Source organism: Lontra canadensis, unplaced genomic scaffold (genome assembly GCF_010015895.1).
Source record: "Lontra canadensis isolate GAN:19392208 unplaced genomic scaffold, GSC_riverotter_1.0 scaffold56, whole genome shotgun sequence".
NCBI lineage: Eukaryota > Metazoa > Chordata > Mammalia > Carnivora > Mustelidae > Lontra > Lontra canadensis.
This window is the reverse complement of record NW_022631050.1, coordinates 7,163,188-7,186,429: the sequence shown is the minus strand read 5'-3', so window position 1 is coordinate 7,186,429 and position 23,242 is coordinate 7,163,188. Positions and strand designations below refer to the sequence as shown.

Sequence of the window (23,242 nt, the reverse complement as noted above, 5' to 3'; positions counted from 1 at the left end):
AAATTCCACAGGGCTCTGTAGTCCCGCTTACCGTCCCACCCCCGCCCAGTGACGTCACTTCCGGCGGCCTCCTCGGTTCCCCCCGGATGCAGGCGCGCTCCAGCTTTTGTTTACAGGGTTCTTTTACCCCTGCCTTCCTTAATAGCTGCGTAGTACCTCTCGAAGTTCATCTTTTGCTTTTCAGACTGGTGTGCCGGCTTCTGCAGTCACTACCCTCTGCTCCCTTCATGCCTCGAACCCAAGAATGTTCTTGTGATTTTTCCGATTTTTCTGCTCACTGGAGTGCTCTGGAGTGCGGGTTCTGAGGTTGTACTGTCTAGTTTCGAACGCTGCTTCTCACTTGTACGGGTGTTACCTTGGCAAATTATTTAACCTTTCTGTGCCCGTTTCTTTGTGAAACAGAGATGATACTAGTACCTAAAACATAGCGTTGGTATGTGCGTTGCTTGAGATAACACAGAAAGCTCCAGCACAATAAAACGCCCAATGAGTGAAGATTACAAGCACTCTCTTATTTCCTGTTGGAACTGGTAAGTGGTTAGGAAAGCTGGAACCAGTTTTCCAGTTATCTGTTGTATCCTCAGCTTTCAATCAAGGGATTAATGGTACTTGGTACCTTCCTGTTAAGTGTGAGCTCCTCCAAAGATGGAAAATTTGTGTAGGAACCAACTTCAACCCTACTTGAAGTCACCCACCTGCTTGGTTATTGTGCTAGATACTGGAAGAAAGGTGAATAAAACCCAGGCTCTGTCCTCAAAAACATGGAGATAATAAATTATGGAAGGAAGAAAGCTAACCCAGGGACAAACAGGAGACCAGCTGGGCTGAGGTCTTAACCTTACAACAAAAAACTTCACAGAGTGTTAGAAATGAAAAAGGACTTTAGAGATAATAATTTAGTCAACCTCTTGATCTTACAAGTAAGGAAAATTGAACCCAGAGAAGCAACTTACTGAAAGTCCTAGTGCCAGGGCTAGGACCAAAAGTGGAGTCTTAATGCTCACCACCTCCTTCCCTTCCCAAAATCTGCCTCAAGGTGCTAATAAGGTAAAAACAGATTCACTTTCATGACCTTCACTCTCAAATGAAAAGGACAAGGAAAATCCCAGTCCAGGTGAGAGGAGCAATGAAACCTAGCAGACCGACGAATCTGATGATCATTTGAATATTCTAGTCTGGTAGTGCTGAGTGCATTTCCTATAGAGTTAGCTCCCTCTCCTCTGGAAAACTTCTTATATTTACACAGAACTGAGGGGCTAAGTATCAGCTCCTGTGATCTCTATCTTCTGTTTTAGCTGTCTGGACGGGAATAAGTAACAGATCCAAGCAGTAACCAAAGGTAAACAGAAAGACTGAGTGCATCGCCAATGAGGTGACACAATCTTCTTCTTCTTCTTTTTTTTTTTTTTTTAGATTTTTATTTATTCATTTGAGAGAGAGAGAGAGCTCCTGCAAATGAGAGCATGAGCAGGGGGAGAGCCAGAGGAAGAAGTAGATTCTCCGCTGAGCAGGGAGCCAGATGTGGGACTCCATCCCAGGACCTTGAGATCATGACCTGAGTTGAAGGCAGATGCTTAACTGACTGAGCCTCCCAGCCGTCCCAACGTGACAAAATCCTATTTAGACTAATGTATTGCAAGCAGTTTCTCTTAAATATTCAGTCTTTGTTCTAGGAATATGATAAAGCTAGCGTGGGTATTACTATTCAAATATTGGTAATAAGTCCGTGTTCCAAATAATCAGGTAATTCTATAGACCCACAGAATAATGTAGTTGGGATGGATGAAATTTAAGTTTTCTTCCAACTCAAGAATTAAAAAAGATGACTTTTTTTCTGTAATTTAATTTTATTTTTTCAGTGTTCCAAGATTCATTGTTTATATACCATACCCAGTGCTCCATGCAATACGTGCCCTCCTTAATACCCATGAATGTATGGACAATAAGAATTAAATAATCTGCTGAAAGTCACAAAGTTAGCCAGTGGCAGTCAGTAGAGAACTGACTAGAGTCTAGAATGACTAGTTCTGACTAGAATCTAGAACTGATTGGTCCTAGAATCTCAACCTCCTGATTCCATTCATTTCTTTATTCATTTAGGAGAGACACCATGCCAGGTACTGGATATACAGAGATGAATAAGAGCCTGGGTGGCTCAGTTGGTTGAGCATCCAACTCTTGATTTTGGCTCAGGTCATAATCTCCGAGTTGTGAGATTGAGCCCTGCTTCAGGCTCCATGCACAGTAGGGAATCTGCTTGAGACTCTCTCTCTCTCTTTCTGCCCCCTCCATGCTTTCTCTCTCTCTAAAATAAGTCTTAAAAACAACAACAACAAAGATAAATTAGATAATCTGCTTTTGAGGAACTTTCTAAATGGTGAGGGAGGCAGAATTTTTTTTTTAAGATTTTATTTTTAAATAATCTCTACATCCTGGTGCTTGGGTGGCTCAGTCAGTTACGTGTCTGCCTTGGGTTTAGGTCCTGGGATCAAATCCCACATCCGGCTCCTTGCTCAGCAGGGAGCCTGCTTCTCCCTCTGCCTTCTGCTTCCCATGCTTGTGCTCTCTTTCTGTCAAAGAAATAATATCTTTAAAAAAAAGTGTAATAAATAAATAATCTCTACATCCAACGTGGAGCTCAAACTTACAACTCCAAGAGTAACAGTCTCATGCTCTACTGACTGAGCCAGTACTTAGCTGGAAAAACCACTTGAATCACAATATGGTGTTAGGATTGAATACAATGTTCTGCAGAACATCCAAGTGAAAAAATAAACTGGTCTACATGCATATTTCAAAGGAGAAAACTTGCACAATTTTAAGTGTGAAGTCTTTTCTTGTGAAACATCAAAAGCCCATTTGCAAAATGTTGTCCTTTTATTACTTTGGTGCGCATCCTGTCAACTTAAAGAAATTTGTCCCCTTCCCCTAAAAAATAAAGTCAGATGGGAGGCTGCATCTTTTCTGTTTATTTTAATTTCTAACATGTCTAGTATCTTCGGAGGTGGCTGGTAATGTCCAAATCTTTGTTCTTGTGGTTGATTCTTATGGAAAAAGCTAGCTTGTGTGGTTATTTAAGGATAAATATTTCTCCATTCTGGACAGTTTTGCTTACTTTTAGAAAAAAAAAAATCAGAGTGCCTGGGTGGTTTGGTTGGTTGAGTGTCCAACTGACTCTTGATCTTGGCTCAGGTCTTGATTTTAGGGTTGTGAGTTCAAGTCCTATGTTGGGCTGCATGCTGAGCATGGAGCCTTCTTTTAAAAAAAAAATAAGCAACAACAAAAAAACAAATGTGACATAACCCAAACTACAAATTATAGTTCGGAAGAGTGGAAGTCATTGCCATTTCTGTAGCTTCAAATACCAAGACTACCTGGTTGCTTATGGAGCTCAAGCTGACCTTTTGTTGCTCTGCCCCCGAAAAGGGCATCTACTGCAGTGACTGCATGGGGTTGTTATGGGCTGACCTGTGTCCCACAAAAAGATGTGAAGTCCTAGTCAATAAGACCTGTGAATGGAATCTGATTTAGAAACAGGGTCTTTGCAGATGATCACGTTAAGATGGGGTCATTTAGTGTCCTTATAAAAAGGGGAATTTGGGATTCAGAGATACACCCACATGGGGAAAACACCATATGAACACTGTCGTTGTGTTGCCCGAAGCCAGGGAACTACCTGAAGCAAGGAGGGACCTGGAACCACTCCTTCCCTAAAGAAAACAAAAATGTGCTAAGTGAAAGAAACCAGGTGCAAAGGCCACATACTGTATGATTCCAGTTATTTAAAATATGTGGAATAGGCAAATCTGCATAATGGGTACAGAGTTTATCTTGGAATGATTAAAATGTTCTGGAATTTGAGAGTGGTGATCTTGTATACCTTGTGAATATACTAAAAATCACAAGATTGTTCACTTTAAAGGATAAATTGTATAGCGTGTGAGTTAGATCTCAATTTAAAAATTCCTTATCCTTTTAAAAAAAGATATCATTTGAAACTTAAAAGGGAAAAATGTCTTTTATGGTAGGGAAAAGGGAAACAAATGTGAGTTAAGGAAACATGAATGTTATCTAGCTGATGACAGGTGAGAAGCAGTGCTCACTGAACAACAGAGAGGTTGAAATATGGGAGATAGCAGTGAATGGGCTCTTGGTTTAAGTTTTGGCTACACTGAGCTCAGATTTGGTTGCAGCCTATGGGCATGATCTTTAAATATGGTCAAGAATACCTCCTTGAGGGATGCCTGGGTGGTTCAGTCAATTAAGTGTCTGCCTTCAGCTTGGGTCATGATCCCAGGGTCCTGGATCGAGTCCCACATCAGGCTTCTTGTTCAGCTGGGAGACTGCTTCTCTTTTTGCCTATGCCTGCTTGTACTCTCTCTCTCTCAAATAAATAAATAAAATCTTTAAAAAACAAACAAACAAAAAAAACCCCACACCTTAAAAAAAAAAAAGAATACCTCCTTGATCACATTTTAATCAGTGAAGATTAATTGTCATGACTGAGTCGTTTTTCTGCCACAGTTGGGACTTCTTTAGGAATCGTGATAGCTTATCTTCATCATGAAGGTACTGAATACCGTGTGTGTGTGTGTGTTTTCTCCAAAGCTCAACACTTAAGCGAGCCACTTGAAATTATAGAAATTGTCATTGCTAATATTATTGGCACAGTGAAGACACTATATCGCATCTATTTCAAGTACTTATGTGAGCAGCTTTTCTCCTCAAATGTCAGCCAACTTCACTGTGGAAGAATGTATTCACTGCCCATTTCTTCATTGTATTAGATAGGACAGGTTAAAATTCCTTAACAAAGAGACCCACATTTGTTTATTTCTATTCCATGTTGGTTCTAGTCAGCAGGCCAGTCTGTCACACAAGTTCATTTGAGAAGTCAGGCTGCTTCTATCTGTGGCTCCCTCCTTCTCTGAGGTCTTGTGCCCATTTATGTCCCACAGTGAAAGGGGGAAGCACATGGAAGAGAACATGTGAGAGATTTTATCACTCCAGCTGGAAAGCAATTGTTCCAGAACAATCAGATTGGTTTACCAGAGAAGTCAGCCCTGATGGCTTTATGCCACTATTGAATAAAGTTTTACAACACAAATCAAGTAGATAGGCATCTCTGTTCTTATTGTGAGTACATATCTGCATGATCTAGCACACAAAAGTTCTATATTTACATTCTTTTATTTGTCTTATAATTTTAAAACCTCTTCTAGAGTATGCAACACTTGATCTCAGGGTCCTGAGTTTGGGCACATTGGGCGTAGAGTTTACTTAAACACACACACACACACACACACACACCTTCTGATTAACTGATCTATTTTCATTAGTTGCAACACAACAGTGAAAGAGACATAATTAAGCAAAGCTAACATTCAACATGCCGTTGATGCCAAAGTACACTAGCCAAGAGGAATGACACCCTGTGAAGTAGCACTTCTTGGGACAAATGAGAAGACAACTCGAGAACATAATTCATCGCAATGCTCAAGAGACTATCAAATGGTCAGGTGGTCTGTCATTGGCAGCATGGTGGCGCTTGCTAGACTGGCTTGCCACACTTCCATAGGTTTGATCTGTAAGGATACTGAATGGATTTAGACAGTTTATTATTTACACAGACAAGTGAAAGATCCGCTTGGTGTCACCTTCCCTATCCCTGGTCCCATAGGATGACACCAACCAGGAGAGGCTAGATAACAGATCACAGGAACAGTGAGTTGCTCTGTTACTGAGGAAAAGGGCGGGGTGGGCAGGTGTAGGATACTGAGAGTGAGTGCCCTCTTACATTTTGCCCACTGGGTGCCTTGCTTGCTTACCTTAGTCCTTCCCTGGTGAAGAGCCAACTCTAAATTACTGTCAAGCAGTTCTATAGATTCACATAGAAGTTAGCAGCTTGCACCAGGGAGAAAGTTCTGCAGTCAACTAAAACTGGGGAACTAGATAAGAAATGACCTATGGCTCACACCTCCAAGGTAGATGTGAGAACCTGCCTTGAGACAACTCCACACCATGCTTATCAACTCTTGATCCAAGAACAACTTCAGGCTGTTCAGAGCTATTCAGTCTTGCCTATATGGCCTTCGTGGAGACACTCAAGGTTGCTAGGAGGCCTCTGTGGAGTTGTTCCCCTAGAGACCAGTATTTGGAATAAGAAGATGAAGCTGAATCTGTCACTTCCTGGAATAAGGAAAGCTAGGTGGCTCATGAAGTTTCTCCAGAAAGAGAAACAGAGCCGACTGTTGATCTTATATCATGTTTTTTAGCAAGATGGAGTTGAGAAGTTGGCAAATTTTCAGAGGCACCAGAGATGGATTTCACCTGTAGAAGCTGGCTTTTGTCGGATTTTGACACAGAGAGGCGTGCACTGCATTGTATGTGATTGGCTGGCTATTGGAAATGAGGGCTGTCCTTGCTAGATTGGCTGTCTGTGATGGGTTGGATACATTCAGACTGCTGCTTGTTCCCAGGGCTTCAAGCCAATACTACTTTCTTGAGACTTAGAACCTGGTTTTATTCCCAAGAGGTAAAAGAATATGAAAATAGTCCCTTATCATTGCTGAGATTTGTGAAACACCAGTGAACAAAAGCATTCCATTTTTTCATTTTGTTTTCCTCTGAAACTTCCAGACTGCCTTCTGACCGTCTGATGGACTGACTGGGAGGACCACCAGAGCTGATGGCATCTAGAAAAACCTTGTTTTGGTGGTGTGCTTTTGGAGGGAAGGGGCTGGGTCTGGGTTATTTTAATAGCTGCTCAATTCGAGGATGAATGATTAGAAATCACGATGCTTAGGAATGGCAGAAGAAGAAAAGATGTCCCCCCCCCTTTTGTCTATTTTTTTATCTATATGAGGTGCCGGTTGTTAAACTTATTGCGGCAATCATTTTCCAATCGATGTGAGTCTTTATGGGGGTATACCTTTGACTTTATAGTGATGTATGTCAATTATATCCCAACAAAACTGGGGGAATTTTTTTTAAAGATTTTATTTATTTATTTGACAGAGATCACAAGTAGGCAGAGAGAGAGAGGGAGGGAAGCAGGCTCCCCGCTGAGCAGAGAGCCCCATGCGGGGCTCGATCCCAGGACCCTGAGATCATGACCTGATCCCAAGGCAGAGGCTTTAACCCACTGAACCACCCAGGCGCCCCATGGGGGAATTTTTTTTTTTTAAAGATTTTATTTATTTATTTATTTGACAGAGAGAGAGAGAGCACAAGTAGACAGAGAGGCAGGCAGAGAGAGGGGGAAGCAGGCTCACTGCCGAGCAGAGAACCCGATGCGGGGCTCCATCCCAGGACCCTGAGATCATGACCTGAGCCGAAGGCAGAGGCTTAACCCACTGAGCCACCCAGGTGCCCCGGGAATTTTTTTTTTTTAAAGAAAGAGAAGGTTAGGGCAGACAAGATACCCACACATTTCACTAGGCTGCGCCGTTAAAATGAGACAGATAAAATTACTGTTCTGTAAGTGGTTGGTCCCATACCGGTTTAAGTCAAATTCATGGTGCGTGTATTTCATGTCCCACGCCTGTGTCCTATCACCTGAATGGCAAGACCCCAGGTATCTATCCCTGTTAAGAAGGATCATGAAGATGAAAACTGATGAGGACAGCTCCGCCAGCTTGGCGAACTCAGAAGTTGTCCAGAGAAGGCAGCGTTGCAAACCTGGACTTGCTTACGGTTGCACCCTTCTTCCGCCGTCCTCTTTCATCCACGTCGTGCTAGGAACCAGCACAGAGAACGAGAGCACAAGCACCCGCCGAGAGCGGGGCTGGGGTCGTGGAGGAGGAGAAGCAGGTGGGAGGACTGGCGGCGGGAGGCGGCGCCCCGCTCGCATTGGCCCTGAGGCCGCACCTCCTCGCGGGGCCGGACCCGCGCGGGGTGGGGGGAACGCGGCAGAGCCTAGCAGTGGGAGACGGAGGCGACTTTCGCGAGCGAGGAGACATGGCGGAGTACAAGCGGTTGCGGAACTGCCTGGCGCTGATCCGCCTCCGAAACCCGCCGGTCAACGCCATCAGGTAACCGGCTCGGTCGCCTCCGGCCCGCGGACGGCGAGCCCTTCGCCGCCTGCCCGCTCCGAGGCTTTCACCCCGCGGCTGGTTTGAACGCAGAAAGACACTGGCACAGACGGAGCGGCGGCGCGCGGCGCGGCCTGGTGCTTCGGTTAGCTTTGTGAACGTTCGCTGCGAACTCTGATCGCGGTTTCGCTAGTGAGGAAACTGAGGCTCAGAGACAGGCAGATGGCTACTAAGTGGGGGAGCTGGGCTCGGACCGGATCCCCCGTGCCAGCTTCGTGCTCAGCCCTTCTGCTTGTTAGCCGCTTTGACTTCTCGAGTGTATGTTCTGTTCCAAAGGTAACAATGCTGGCCGGACCCTGATCCCTCACTTCCCAGCCCCAAGTCCAGGCCACCCTACCAATGTGTGACTGAAAGATTTAAAAAGCCGATGAGAAGGTGGCTTCACATTTGTGGGAAAAATAAATAAATAAATAAACAAACAAACAAACAAACAAAGGTCCTCATTAATTCCAAGTCAGTGAGAACAGGTGAATTGTGATGTGGCAGAGAAATGCAAAGTTCTTTCTTCTGATCTGTTCTAAACTGAAGGCCTTGGTGTTTCACTGGAAGATATGTTTGGAGAAAGCGCATTAAGTAGCATTTCCCAAAAAACGACTGTGCAGTTACCTTCTTTAATTTCATCGTGGAGCACCTTCCTTGGTAAACTTTCACACAGATGTGTGCCGTGTACTTAAACAGCCGTGCTTTCAAAACTGGTGGTTTTTATTTTAAAAAATGTTTAATTATATACATTTGGTTCTTGCATATCTTTGTTAAAAGGATGGTGATCCATCACACCAGGAAAGAGCCCCCCATTCTCAGAGAGTAGGATTAGCAGAAATTATAATTTACGAAGAATATATAAAACAAGCAGAAAGACCTTTGGTCAACATCCTTAGGACATACCACTGGAGCAAAAAGAGACTGGACAATCAGAGAAAGACAAACATCATATGATCTCTCTGATATGAGGAATTTGAGAGGCGAGGTGGGGGGAAGGGAGGGGGAAAAATGAGACAAGATGGGATGGGAGGGAGACAAACCACAAGAGACTCTTAATCTCACAAAACAAACTGAGGGCTGCTGGGGCTCGGGGTAGGGATAGGGTGGCTGAGTTGTGGACATTGGGGAGGGTATGGGCTATGGTGAGGGCTGTGAATTGTGTAAGACTGATGATTCACAGACCTGTACTCCTGGGACCAATAATACATTACATATTAATAGAAAAAAAGGAGAGAGAGAGACTGGAATGAGGAGGCCTGCTAATTTTAACTGAATTTTTATCTTAGTGTCATCAGATTTCATTTTATCATAAGTATTAGAATAATTCTTATTTTTAATAAAGTTATTGCATTTAATAATACAAAAGAGATGCAGGAATAAAATCATAACAAGAATATGTCCAGTTTCTTGCCATTCTCAGAAAAAAAAAGCAAAATATCTGTTATTTCGGTTTTGATGATGAAAAATGTAAGTGATATGATTACATATCCATTTTGGACTTGTCTGTGTTTTAGTTAAAGGTAGTAGACATTAGGACTCTGCGTCAGCCTCTGCTCATAATGCCAAACCATGCCCATCACGAACTTGGAGAAAAAGTTTCACAGTCTTATACCCATAACTAGAAATATTTTCTCATAGTGATTTTAAGCATTTCTCATATTTAGCCTGCCCCTTCCCCACCCCCGCCCCCACCCTGCAAGAGAAAAGTTTGTATCTACCTTCTAAGGTTGTGGTGAAATTTACCTATGCTGAAGATCCTAAAGTGTAGGACAAACAAAACTTATCCTTATGGGGCGCCTGGGTGGCTCAGTCTGTTAGGTGTCTGCCTCTTGATTTCAGCCCAGGTCTTAATCTGGGGGAGCAGGTTGTGACTTCAAGCTCTGTACTGGGCAGAAACAAACAAACAACAAACAAACAGCCCCCCCCCCCCGAAAACCTCCCAAAACAGAACCCTTATCCTTACATGGTGTTTGGTTTGTCATATTCTATTTTTCTCTTCTTTTCTACTTCTTTGATTTAAAAAATGCTGGTCACAAGCTACAAACTTAATATGATGACCTTTGGATTTAAAAAAACTGTCACATGAAAGACCTCCTAAAGCCACAGAAGCTAAAGAGCTTTGCTCAGCACTCATGAAAATGTTATCTTTACTCTAGACTCAAATTTCTCCACTCTTAGACAATATTAAAGGGAGAGAATAATTTCTTTTGTCTTGTTTTTTTAAGAAGTTCTTTTTAAAAAATATTTTATTTATTTATTTTATTTAAGAGAGAGAGAAAGCATGAGAGGGGAGAAGGTCAGAGGGAGAAGCTGACTCCCCATGGAGCTGGGAGCCCGATTCAGGACTTAATTCCGGGACTCCATCCCAGGACTCCAGGATCATGACCTGAGCCGAAGGCAATGGCTTAACCACCTGAGCTGGCCAGGCGCCAGAGAAAATTATTTCATAACCCATGTAAACTCATTGTTACAAGGCTGTGGTCCCTTTGTCGGATTGAATCTGGTAAAGCTGTGCCTGTTTACAGCCATTTTCATTTCCCTGTGTTTGATTTTTGCAAAATTAGGGAGACCGTAAGAGGTAAAAGAGTAGAGTTTGGTTGAAAGGGGGGAAGCTAGCCTCTTGTCCTCAGTGGCACTGATTTTGGCTACTTTTGCAACCATTATTTACCCAGAGGAAATATTTGCCTTTTGAACTTCTGAGTGTTCTGGATGGGTCCAAATCTCATTAGCAGATTTGGTTTCTTCCTTTCTTCCTTCCTTCTGTCCGTCCTTCCTTTCCTCCTCCTCTTCCTCCTCCTCCTTCCTTTTCACCTCCTCCTCCTTCTTTTAAGATTTATTTATTTATTTTAGGGAGAGAGGGGGAGAGAGAATGAGCGAGCACAGGGGGAGGGACAGAGGGAAAGAGAGAGAGTATCTCAAGCAGACTCCCTTCTGAGCACTGAGCCAACTCGGGACTCCATGTGGGGCTGGATGTGGTGGTGTGGGGGAGATTGTGTGGGGGTCTCAGTCCCATGACCCTGAGATCATGACCTGAGCCGAGATCAAGAGTGGTGCTTAACCCACAGAACCCAGGTACTCCTAGTAGATTTGGTTTCTAATTAGCCAGTCAAAGCCAAGAGGTTTTGTCTGGTGTCATCTAGGTTAAATGATGAAAAATAACTAGGCAAAAAGGAGTTAATATATACCAGTATCTCCTTTATTTCCTGACATTTTCACTCATAGTTGTTGATCTGAGCAATTTCGCTTTTCTAGCAGTTTGTTGGTTTTTTTAAAAAAAATTGTTTAAGTTTTTTTTTTCTTTTTCATCCTATATGCTAGAATAGATATTTTACCCAGAATGCTTAGAATTCCAGTGCAAAATTGGACTCTGGTTCTGTCGTTTTTCCTTTAAGCAATTCCTCATCACATTTCCTAGGTTCTCCTCCTTCTCCAACCCTTGACACTCATTGATCCTCTACTTCTTGGCAAATTCTCTTCTCTTGATCTTTGTGACTTTGGGCTCCCTTGGTACTAAATCACTCTGCTGAGCCTCTCCCACTTCTTCAATGAGGGTGTATCCAGAGGATTTACCTTCAGCTCTCTTTTCCTTCAGCAGACTCATTTAATCTTGACTCTCTTCTGTAGATGACTCCCTCATTAAGGAAATGTAGCAGTCTGTTACATGCCTTTTCTTTCTCAGACTTTGCCTTTGCCTCTTAAATTAGTTAGTATTGGTTTCAGCTGTCAGAGACAGAAAACTCAAAAGAGTAGTGGATTAAACAAGGAAAGGTTGATTTCTTTCACAGCAGTGTCTTAGAATGGTATGACTGCTCCACAGTCATCAGCGACCCCGTCTGTTTATTTCTTGCTCTGCCATCCTCAATACATGGCTTCCACCTCTTGGTCCATGATGGCTGCTCATGATCTAGCCATCACCTCCCCATTCCTGCCAGAAAAGGAAAAGAGAAAAGCATTCCCAATCCTTTAAGGACTCTTAAATTATCATCTTATTGTCCAGGATTTAATGCCTTACACTGGCTTTACTGCATAACAGTCCAGAAAATGTAGTCTTCACTTTGGGCAGTCACGTATGCAGCTAAAAACTAGATGCGTCATATTTGAAAGAAAGTGGGAAGGGTTGGATATTTGGGGTGACTTGAACCCCTGACACCTCTTAGGTTGTTTCTTTTAGACTATTTCAGTTTTCTTATATTTTGCTAGGATGACAAATTGTAAGTTCTTCTCTTTGTAAATGTCCACATCACTTTCTTTGTACTTTTATTACAGCATATGGTGTGATATTTTGTTGTTTCCTAGAATGTTGTAAACTCCTTTTCTTGTACATAGAGGGTGTACAATAATATTTTAAAATTGATGAGTGCTGCTTCTAAGTGGTCAAAGTTAAAACAAAGTTCAGGAAAATAGTATTTTTAAAAAAGTTTTTTCATTTATTTAGCTTCATGCTTAATTCAAAGTTGAAATATATATTATTTCTTTAAGATTTTTATTTATCTGAGACAGAGAGAGTGAGTGAGAGAGAGAGAACATGAGTGGGGCAGAGGGACAGAGGGAGAGGGAGAAGCAGGCTCCCCACCGAGCAGGGAGCCCAATGCGGGGCTCGATCCCAGATCTTGGGATCATGACCTGAGCTGAAGGCAGACTCTTAACCGACTGAACCACCCAGGCACCCTGACATACATATTATCAGTTGATTAAATTAGTGAAAACTGAAGAGTAAGTAACTAAGGTTTTTATCCATTGTGTGTATGTTTCATTTTTCATTGTTAGAAAAGGAAAAAAAAACACTGAGATGGTAGAAATTAAATTCCTTTTTTAAAGATTTTTTTATTTTTTTTCAGCATAACAGTATTCATTGTTTTTGCACCACACCCAGTGCTCCATGCAATATGTGCCCTCCCCAATACCCACCACCTGGTTCCCCCAACCTCCCACCCCCGCCCCTTCAAAACCCTCAGATTGTTTTTCAGAGTCCATAGTCTCTCATGGTTCACTTCCCCTTCCAATTTCCCTCAACTCCCTTCTCCTCTCCATTCTAATGCCTCATGTGTTTTTTTTTTTTCTTTTAGTACAACTGTACTCCATGGAATAAAAGCGGGACTGCAGAAAGCTCTAACAGACCATACAGTAAAAGCCATTGTGATTTGTGGAGCAGATGGCAAATTCTCTGCAGGTAACCAGTCTCTAACCCTCCCCTGCTGTCTCCGGAAACCAGCCACAAACTGAGACCGATAGTGCATGAGCTGTCTCTGTGGGTAATGCCATAGGGCGGGTAAAGGATATGGGAGACTTGAGTGGGAATGAGAAACATTGTAGAGACACAGTCACAAGGAGACCCAGAGAAGATTCTGATCTTACTCTGCTTTATATTGGATTTGGCCTTTGGAAGACATTTAGTGCCAGGCTTGCTGGGTGTTATACCTGCTAATATATACTAACACTAACCACTAGCAGGTATGTTGGTACTTACCTGCTCTACATATAGCTCCACCCTATGGGAGCTTGGGCAAATCCCTGTTATCTCCTGAACCTCAATTTCTCTATTTAGAAGGTAGATAGTAGGGCCACCTGGGTGGTCCAGTTGGTTAAGCATCTGCCTTTGGCTCAGGTTATTATCCCAGGGTCCTGGGATTGAGCCCCATAGCAGGCTCCTTGCTCAGCGGGAAGTCTGTTTGTCCCTCTCCCTCTGCCCTCCCCGCTGCCCCCCACCACAAGCTTGTGCACTCTCTCGCTTTCTCATTTTGTTCTCTCTCAAATATATAGAATCTTTTTTTAAATTAACATATAATGTATTATTTGTTTCAGGGGTACAGATCTGTGATTCATCAGTCTTATACAACTCACAGCGCTCACCATAGCACATACCCTCCCCAATGTCCATCACCCAGCTACCCCATCCCCCCGACCCTGCTCCACTCCAGCAACCCTCAGTTTGTTTCCTGAGATTAAGAGTCTCTAATGGTTTGTCTCCCTCCCTGGTTTCGTCTTGCTTCATTTTTCCCTCCCTTCTCCTATGATCCTCTGTCTTGTTTCTCAAATTCTTCATATCAGGGAGATCATATGATAATTGTCTTTCTCTGATTGACTTATTTCGCTTAGCATAATACCCTGTATCACATCATTGCATATGGCAAGAGTTTGGGTTTTTTGATGGCTGCAAAGTATTCCAGTGTGTGTGTGTGTGTATACTACATCTTCTTTATCCATTCGTCTGCTGATGGACATCTAGGCTCTTTCCATCGTTTGGCTTCAAATAAATAGAATCTTAAAAAAAGAAAGCAGATAGTAATATCTATCTTAACAGGTTTTTGTGATGTTATATGAGGTATATCTGGAAGTGTAGTGCCTTCCTATATCAGAAGATGTTCAGTAAATGTTATTTTTTATTTCACACAGCGACTTGAAATGGAGTTCATTTTTCTTCTGAAGGTCACCCATCTCAGGGACCATGACAGTCTTTACTGGGTTACTCCATGAAGATGCAAAAATATTGAAAACATACGGCAAAAGAATCTGAAATAGGGATTCAGTGGTATTTGTGACAACTTTTCTCCTTTTCCCCACTGAATATGTTTATGCCCTTTGACAAAAGTCACGTGGATAGGAAGGTCTATGTGATCTTACTGCAGCCAAGGGAATTTAATGTATGTTCATTGAAACCTGAGAAGAAATAAGTATTGGAATCATAACAATAAAGAAATGTAGAAATGTTAATCATTATAGTAGTTACCAGTTACCTTGCCTACTGTGTGCCGGTTGTATAGGTTATTTACTTATTAATAATGAAAACAGTATTTTTATACATATTATATTTTAATCCTCAGTAAATCTCCATTCACGGGTGAGAAAGATGAGCCTGAGAGAGATTAAAATACTATGCCGAACATTAACCAGTTACTAAATGGCTTACTTTGTTGTTTGAAAAGTTGAGATCAGGAGCCGAAGATAGTGACTTTGTGGCATGGAAAGAGGGATCCCAATTATGTAGAACTTGATTACTTCTTTGTAAGAAAGGAGGTAGAAAAGAGAGAATGTAGTTAGAGCTCAATGACAGAAAAAATTATTCTAGAAAAGCATTAGGAGTTGTTAGACTTTCATTAAATTTGTCTCAATAAATTTCACTTAGAATACATTCACTGACAACAATGTCATTAAACTAGAAATCAGTAACAAAACTATAACTAGAAATACCCATACATTTAGAAATTAAATTCATTTCTTAATAATCTCTGAGCCAAAGCAGAAATTATAAAAGAATTTAGAAAATATTTTGAACTAAATGAAAGAGAAAATGAGACATATGTAACTTGAAGGATACAGCTAAAGCAAAGTTAACAGGAGATTTATTTATTTATTTATTTATTTAAAAGATTTTATTTATTTATTTGACAGGCAGAGATCACAAGTAGGGGGAGAGGCAGGCAGAGAGAGAGGAGGAAGCAGGCTCCCTGCTGAGCAGAGAGCCCGATGTGGGGCTCGATCCCAGGACCCTTTGATCATGACCTGAGCCGAAGGCAGAAGCTTTAACCCACTGAGCCACCCAGGCACTAACAGGAGATTTATAACCATAAAGGTATTTATCAGAAAAGAAAACAGACTGAAATATAATGAGCTAAGCATCTGTATCAAGCAACTAACAAAACAAGACGTGAAATAGACCCAATAAAGTAGAAGGAAGGGAATAATGAGGAGAAATTAATGAGATAGAAACAAATGTGATTCAAGATTAGGTCAAAATTAGTTCTTCCAAAGACTGGTAAAATTGACAAACCTCTGGAGAAGACTGATCAAGAAAAAAAAGAGAAGACACAATATACATGAGAAATGGTGAATGGGCTATCACTGCAGATGCTGTAGCCATTAAAAAAGATAACACAAATATTATGAAAATATTATGGCTTCCCAATATGACTCATGAGGAAATAGAAAGCCATTAAAGAAATTGAGTCAGTAATCAAAAATCTCACAAAATAAACTCTAGCCGCAGGTGACTCTTGGCAAGCCCTAACTAAAATGTCAAGGAAAATATTATTCTAATTTTACACAAATTTTTTTTTTTTTTAGGGAATATAAAAAGAGGGAGCACTTCCCATATTAGTCTCCTAGGGCTGCGGTAACAAATGACTTAAACTAGGTGACTGAAAACAACAGAAATCTGTTCTCTCATAGTTCTGGAGGGTAGAAGTTCAAAGTCAAGATATCTGCAAGACCATTCTTACTCTGGAAGCTCTAGGAAGAATCTTTCCTTGGTGTCCTCTCGCTTCTGTGGTTGCTGGCAACACTTGGTGTTCCCTGGCTTGTTACTCTCTCACTCCTATCCCTGTCTCTCTCCCACGGCCCTCTCCCCTGTGTCCAGACTTCCCTGAGCTGAGACAGATCCATGCTTATCCAGTACGACCTCATTATTACTCAATTATATCTCCAAAGACCCTATTTCCAAATAAAGTAAGTGTCATAGGTTCAATCCAATACACTTTCCAATTCATTATGTGAGACTAGCATAACCTTGGTACCAACACCTGTCAAGGCCTATATGAAAAAGCAAAATTTGTGAATGAAATTTGCAATGGGGAAAAAAAAAAAGCAAAATGAAAGGCCAGTTTCATTCACAAATCTAGATATAAAAAATCTTGAGCAATATATTATAAAATTGAATCTAACAAAGTATAGAAAGTAGAAGACATCAACTTTTCCCCCAGAAGTACCAGATTGGTTGAACATTAGAAGATTAATTTATTTCATTCTATTAAAAGATTGGAAAAGAAAAAACATGTGATTCTTTTTTTTTAAGAAATGCAGAAGAAAACATTTGATAACATCTTACATGTACTAAAAATAAAAATTCCTGGTAAACTAGGTATAGAAAGAAAATGTCTTAATCCATTTTGGAAAATCTACAGCAAACATCAAATAAAATGATAAACTGAAAGCTCTCCTTCTGAGAAAGGAACAAGACATGGCTAGCTGCTATCACCATTTCTGTTTGACATTGTGCTTCAGGCCCTGGCCAGCCCGGTAAGGCCAGAAAAACAAATGAGAGTTATAGGGATTGGAAAGGAAAAAATGAAACTTCATTATTCACAAGATATGATAGTGTTTGCAGGAAATAAAAATAATCTATTAGAAAACTACTAGAATTAATATGAGAATTTTGCAGGATATACAATCAATATCCAAAAATTAGTTACATTTCTATATGCCAGAAATACACAGTTAAACAGTGAAATCACTGTACTCTTATCTGTGCCTTGGTTTCTGTAAAATGGGATAATAATACTAACCTTATGCTGCAAGTGGAAGGAGGTATGTAGTATAACATTTAAGAATATGGGCTATGTAGTTAAACTGCCCAAGTTCAAATCCTTTTTCTACCAGTAATTAACTGGTCATAGGTTTGAACTAGCCACTTAACAGCTCAAAGCCTTAACTTCCTGACCTGTAAAATGGGGATTGTTAGACACTTAAACTAGGTGTTAAGAAAATTAAGTAAGAGAATATATCAAACTACTTAGCACAGTGCCCAGTGTAAAGTGTTTATCCAGTATGTGCTAATTGCTATCAGGATATGAATATTGTTTAAATCTAAAGTTAGAGGGTGAAATAGATCTTGTTTTTCTTAAGCCAAAAAGGAATCTATATAAGAACAATAGTAATAACACTAGATTAGAGTAGGAATATGATGAATGGGTAAGAAAAAAAAATAATGCTAGGTAAGGAGCAGGTAGAAACAAAAACATAAATAGGCTGAATATGAAATGATTGCTTTAACTTTTTAACTTATACCAATAAATAAATAAATAAATATTTATTTATATATGTCATATATTTATATATCATTTATATTTTATATATCTTAAATATTATATTTATAGTATAAATATTTATATTAATATAACATTAAATATTATAAAATATAATATGTAAATTATATATCATATATTATATAATATATTAATAATAGACATATTGTATGTTTTTTGTTTTTATATATTTATTTATTTATAAATACTTTTTATTTATTTATTTATTTGAGTGCAAAAAGGTGATTTTATTAAAGCCCAGGGACAGGACCCATGGGCAGAAAGAGCTACCCTTTTTTTTTTTCAAAGATTTTATTTATTTCTTTGACAGAGAGAGAGAGAGAGAGCAAGCGTGCAAAATCAGGGGGAGTGGCAGGCGAAGGGAGAAGCGGGCTCACTGCTGAACAAGGAGCCTGACATGGGGCTTGATCCCAGAACCCTGGGATCATGACCTGAGCGGAAGGCAGATGCTGAACTGACTGAGCCACCCAGGCGCCCTTGCTTAATGTTTTTAAAGGATAGATAATGCTATAGGGAAAATGCTCAGTATTTATAAGGTTATGTGAAAAAAGGAAAATATGAAAAATGATGTTATAGAATGCTCTCAGTATTGTTAAATGTATATTACAGTAAATTTTTGTTTAATTCAAAGTCACTTAAGAAAGGTGTTGAGATTAAAGGCTAAATAAATAGCTTACTGAAGGTCACAAAGCCATTTACATATATGCACTGGGAAACAACTAAGAATTCCTCCAAAATATTACATTGTTATCTCTGTGTGGTGATTTTTGAGGTGGTCTTTATGTTTTTTATTACTCTGTATATTTTTAAAATTTCCTGTAATGCATGTTTTGTTTTTTAAAGATTTTATTTATTTATTAGAGAGCGGGAGCACAAGCAGAGGGAGCAGCAGAGGGAGAGGGAGAAGTGGGCTTCCCACTGAGCAGGGAGCACGACTCAGAGCTGGATCCCAGGACCCTGGGGCTGACCCGAAGGCAGATGTGTAACCCACTGAACCACCCAGGTGCCCCACGTGTGTTATTTTTATGATTAGGAAAACATATAAATGTTGTTACTTTTCTTGATCACAAAAAAAATCTATTATGAAAACATAATTCCAAGCTGGTTGATGAACATGTAATTCCTAAATATGTATGTGTTTCCACTGAAGTTTTATGTTGTAATGCCTTCATGCTCTTAACAAAGATATGGGTCTAACTTGCTGTGAATAGGGTTGGTGAGCAATACCATGCAAAAGATTAGGAAGGGCTGGCTCAACCTCAGAATCTCTGTTCCCCTTCTCTGGGCTTTTTAACCTTTTTAAAAAATTTTTAAAGATTTTTATGTATTGATTTATTTGAGAGAGAGAGAGAGTACACATTCAAGCAGGGGGAGAGGCAGAGGAGGAGGAAGAGTGAGAGGGAAAGAATCTCAAACAGACCCTGCTGAGTGTGGAGTCTCACCTGGGGCTCAATCTCATGACCCTGAGACCATGACTTCAGCCGAATCCAAGAGTCGGCGCTCAACCGACTAAACCCAGGTGCCCCCTGAGCTTTTTAATTTTTATAAAACATTTTTTAAAGATTTTTACTTATTTATTTTAGAGAGAGAGCATGAGTGTGAGAGGCAGAGGGAGAGAGACTCAAGCAGACTCCATGCTGAGCAGGGAGCCTGATTCGGGGCTCGATCCCAGGACCCTGGGATCATGACCTGAGCTGAAACCAAGTCAGACACTTAGCCAACTATGCCACCCAGGTGCCCCTTAATTATTTAAAGGTAGGGTAGCTACCTGTCATATAGAAAGACTTCAGAAGATTACAGGATTCCTGATAAAGATTTGGGGATTTTCTCTCATGTTCTATGTTTTCCAGGCTGTTCTTTCTTCGCTGTGTGTCCACCCAAAAGATAAAATGTTTCATGGACCCTAAGAGTCTGAGATTCCTTGAGAGTTGTCTGTTACCTTATCATTATATAACAGAGCCCAAGTCTTTCTCAGCTTTCTTTTACCTTGTCTGTGTCCTTAGGAGCTGATATCCACAGCTTCGGTACACCAAGAATGTCTGACCTCGTCCTGGGACATGTAGTAGATGAAATACAGAGAAATGAGAAGCCCGTGGTGGCGGCTATTCAAGGCCTGGCTTTAGGAGGGGGACTGGAGCTGGCCCTGGGCTGTCACTATAGGATTGCCCATGCAGAGGTAACAGCTAAAACTCCTTATGGGGCCTGGTGTGCGGGATTTTTCTTTAAGGCAAAATCTAAATGCTATGTATGCCTCAGAGGTGTTCATTTTAAAGGACGAGCTCACTGGGTAACAACTCATGTATTTTTAGCACTGGTTTTTCTGCTTCTGTGCCCCAGCAAGTGGAAGTAGTTGTTGAAAATATGTCCATTCCGATGGGTGAATAGCTATTACCCTGAGCCCCGTGACTGTCCAATTGATTCCCCTTACCCTATCCCTTGGGTCTCCCTATGATCTACCACCTAAAGGGGATGTCCTGGGTCACTACTGGGCCCCCAGGACTCTGATCCGGTAATATGGCTCAGGTCAGGTTCCTCTGAGCCATGTTCATGCAGTATGAGATAGAAAATATTTTGACTATCATCCTGAGTATGTGTACTGTAAAAAAAAATTTTTTTTTAGATTTTATTTTTTCTTATTTGACAGAGACAGAGCAGGAGAACACAGGCAGGGGAAGCAGCAGACAGAGAGGGAGAAGCAGGCCCCCCACTGATCAGGGAGCCCAATGTGGGGCTCAATCCCAGGACCCTGACCTGGGATTATGACCTGAGCTGAAGGTAGTCGCCCAACTGACTAAGCCACCCAGGTGCCCCTAAAATTTTATGTCCTATCTCAAAGGTTTCGGTTTCGTGGTCCCTCATAATTATCAGTCCCTAAGAAGACAATTTTCTATTTGAAAATAGCACAAAACTGTAAATCCATTTGTTTCTGTAGATAGATACAATTTGGGCTATTAGATATGTAGATGAAGTCTGTGATACCAGTCTTACAACGGTAACGTTTTTGTAAATAACATGGTTTTCTTTTTCTTTTTTTTTTAAAAAGATTTTATTTATTTAAAGATTTAATTAATTTATTTGACAGAGAGAGACACAGCAAGAGAGGAGACAAGCAGGGGGAGTGGGAGAGGGAGAACCAGGCTTCCTGCTGAGCAGGGACCCCGATGTGGGACTCAATCCCAGGGCCCTGGGATCATGACCTGAGCTGAAGGCAGACTCTTAATGACTGAGCCCACCCAGGCGCCCCTATAAGTAACATAATTTTCTAATGATAATGATAATACTGATCATTGTGATAGACTAGAAAATACAGGAAACTATAAAGATGTAAACTAAAATCACCCATAAACTCACAGTACAGAAATAACTATTAGCATTCTATTTTGTTTTCTTCTGGTCTTTTTCCTACCTAGTATTTTTTTTCTTACACCTTTTTTTTTTCTTTGCTATCTTTAAAAAAAAAAAACATTTATTCTAGAGAGAAAGAGAGTACATGTGCTCATTTGTGTGCATAAATTGGGAGTGGGGGGAGAGGAAGACAATCTTCAGGCAGACTCCCACTGAGCTCAGAGCCCTGCTCAGGCTCCATCTCATGACCCATGACATCATGACCTGAGCCGAAACCAAGAGTCAGACACTTAACTGGACGCTTAACCAATGGAGCCACTCAGGCACCCTAAATTATCTTCATTTTCAAAAGCTAGTTTTGCCAGGTATAGAGCTGTTGTTTGACAGGTTTTTACCTGAAAGTAGGTTTTTACCTGAAAGTAAAAACACTGAAATGCTTTGAATACATCATCCCATTGCCTCTTGGCCTCTATGGTTTCTGATGAAATTTGCTGTTATTCTTATTGTAAATAGTCCTTAAAACTATCATTTTAAATGGCTACATAATTTTGTCTTACAGCTATACCATAATTTATTTGTTTCCTTAGGGCATTTTAATTTTTTTTAAAAGATTTTATTTATTTTTTTGACAGACAGATCACAAGTAGGCAGAGAGGCAGCAGAGAGAGAGGAGGAAGCAGGCTCTCCGTGAAACAGAGAGCCCGATGTGGGGCTTGATCCCAGAACCCCGGGATCATGACTTGAGCCAAAGGCAGACTTTAACCCACTGAGCCACCCAGGTGCCCCCCTTAGGGCATTTTAATTTTTATAAAGGCTTATGAATAAAGACTTATATCCTAAGTGCTCCTTTTTCTGTGTCCCTCTTAATGTGCCTTCTGCACACTGACTGCAGATCTAAGTTATGAACAATAAGTCAGCTGGGATGGGGATGAATAGTGGTGGAAAAAATCATGACTGACTGTTAGGAAAGCCTTGTGTGAGAGAGGCTCAGATATTTATTTTGGAGCTGTGGGCATTACAATGTGGGTAAATGACAGTCTGCATTAAAGTGCTTTCCTCTTCCCATCCTGAACCTAGAAGATGACTAACAGAGCTCTAGCCTTTTTTTTTTTTTTTTTAAATAGAGGGAGAGCATGTGTGCAGGGGTGGGGGGTGCCGGAGTTGGTGGGGGGGATGGTGGAGGGCAGGCAGTGCAGACAGACGGAAAGGGAAAGAGAGAATCTCAAGCAGGCTCCACGCCCACCATGAGTCCAATGCAGGGCTTGATCTTACAACCCTGAGACCATGACCTGAACTGAAATCAAGAGCCAGACACTTACCCAACAGAGGCACCCAGATGCCCCAAGCTTTACCCACTTTTAAATAGCCAGGAGAGGCATGTGATAAAGGCTCAAGCTCACTCTCTTGTCTGGACTGAGGTTGTTGCCTGATTATTTTTCTGCAATAGCTTTATTGAGATATAATTCAAATACCATGTAATGCACTCACTTAAAGTGTACAACTGAATGGTGTATTAGCATATTCACAGAGTTGTGTAACCATTACCACAGTTGATTTTAGAACATTTTATTATTCCAAAAAAAAAATTCATACTCTTTAGGAGTAACCTACCATCTACACTCTCCCCCAGTCCTTGACAACCACTAATCTTTCTGTCTGTATGGGTTTGCCCATTCTAAACATTTCATATAAATGGAATCATACAGCTTGTTGTCTTTTATGACTGGCTTCTATCACTTAGCATAATGTTTTCAAGGTTCACCCATGCTGTAGCCTGTATTAGTACTTCATTCCTTTCTACAGCCTAATAATATTCCCCTGTATAGATATACCACATTTTCTTTTTCCATTCATCCATTGATGGACATTTGGTTGTTTCCATTTTCTTGGCATTTTTAAATAATGGTGCTATGAAAATTTGTGTACTTTTTTTTTTTTTTTTTTTTTTTTTGGTGGGCATGTTTGCATTTCTCTTGTGTACATACCCAGGAGCGGAATTGCTGG

At 40.8% G+C, this 23,242-nt stretch overlaps 1 protein-coding gene across 4 annotated transcripts in view; it reads left to right on the top strand.

Annotated features, from left to right (window-relative positions):
• The first annotated feature begins 7,912 nt into the window (after positions 1 to 7,912).
• The window catches only part of EHHADH (enoyl-CoA hydratase and 3-hydroxyacyl CoA dehydrogenase), a 48,051-nt gene continuing 32,721 nt past the window's right edge, over positions 7,913 to 23,242 (top strand). Inside the window, exons 1-3 of one of the 4 annotated variants that reach the window (XM_032875562.1) lie at positions 7,913 to 8,033; positions 13,142 to 13,245; positions 19,897 to 20,069. In XM_032875562.1, the coding sequence (XP_032731453.1) occupies positions 7,960 to 8,033; positions 13,142 to 13,245; positions 19,897 to 20,069 (351 nt within the window). In that variant the 5' untranslated portion in view covers positions 7,913 to 7,959. Of the gene's footprint in view, positions 8,034 to 8,160; positions 8,179 to 8,276; positions 8,370 to 13,141; positions 13,246 to 19,896; positions 20,070 to 23,242 lie in introns of those variants that run through there. The other 3 variants (XM_032875563.1, XM_032875566.1, XM_032875565.1) reach the window with 3 other exon arrangements.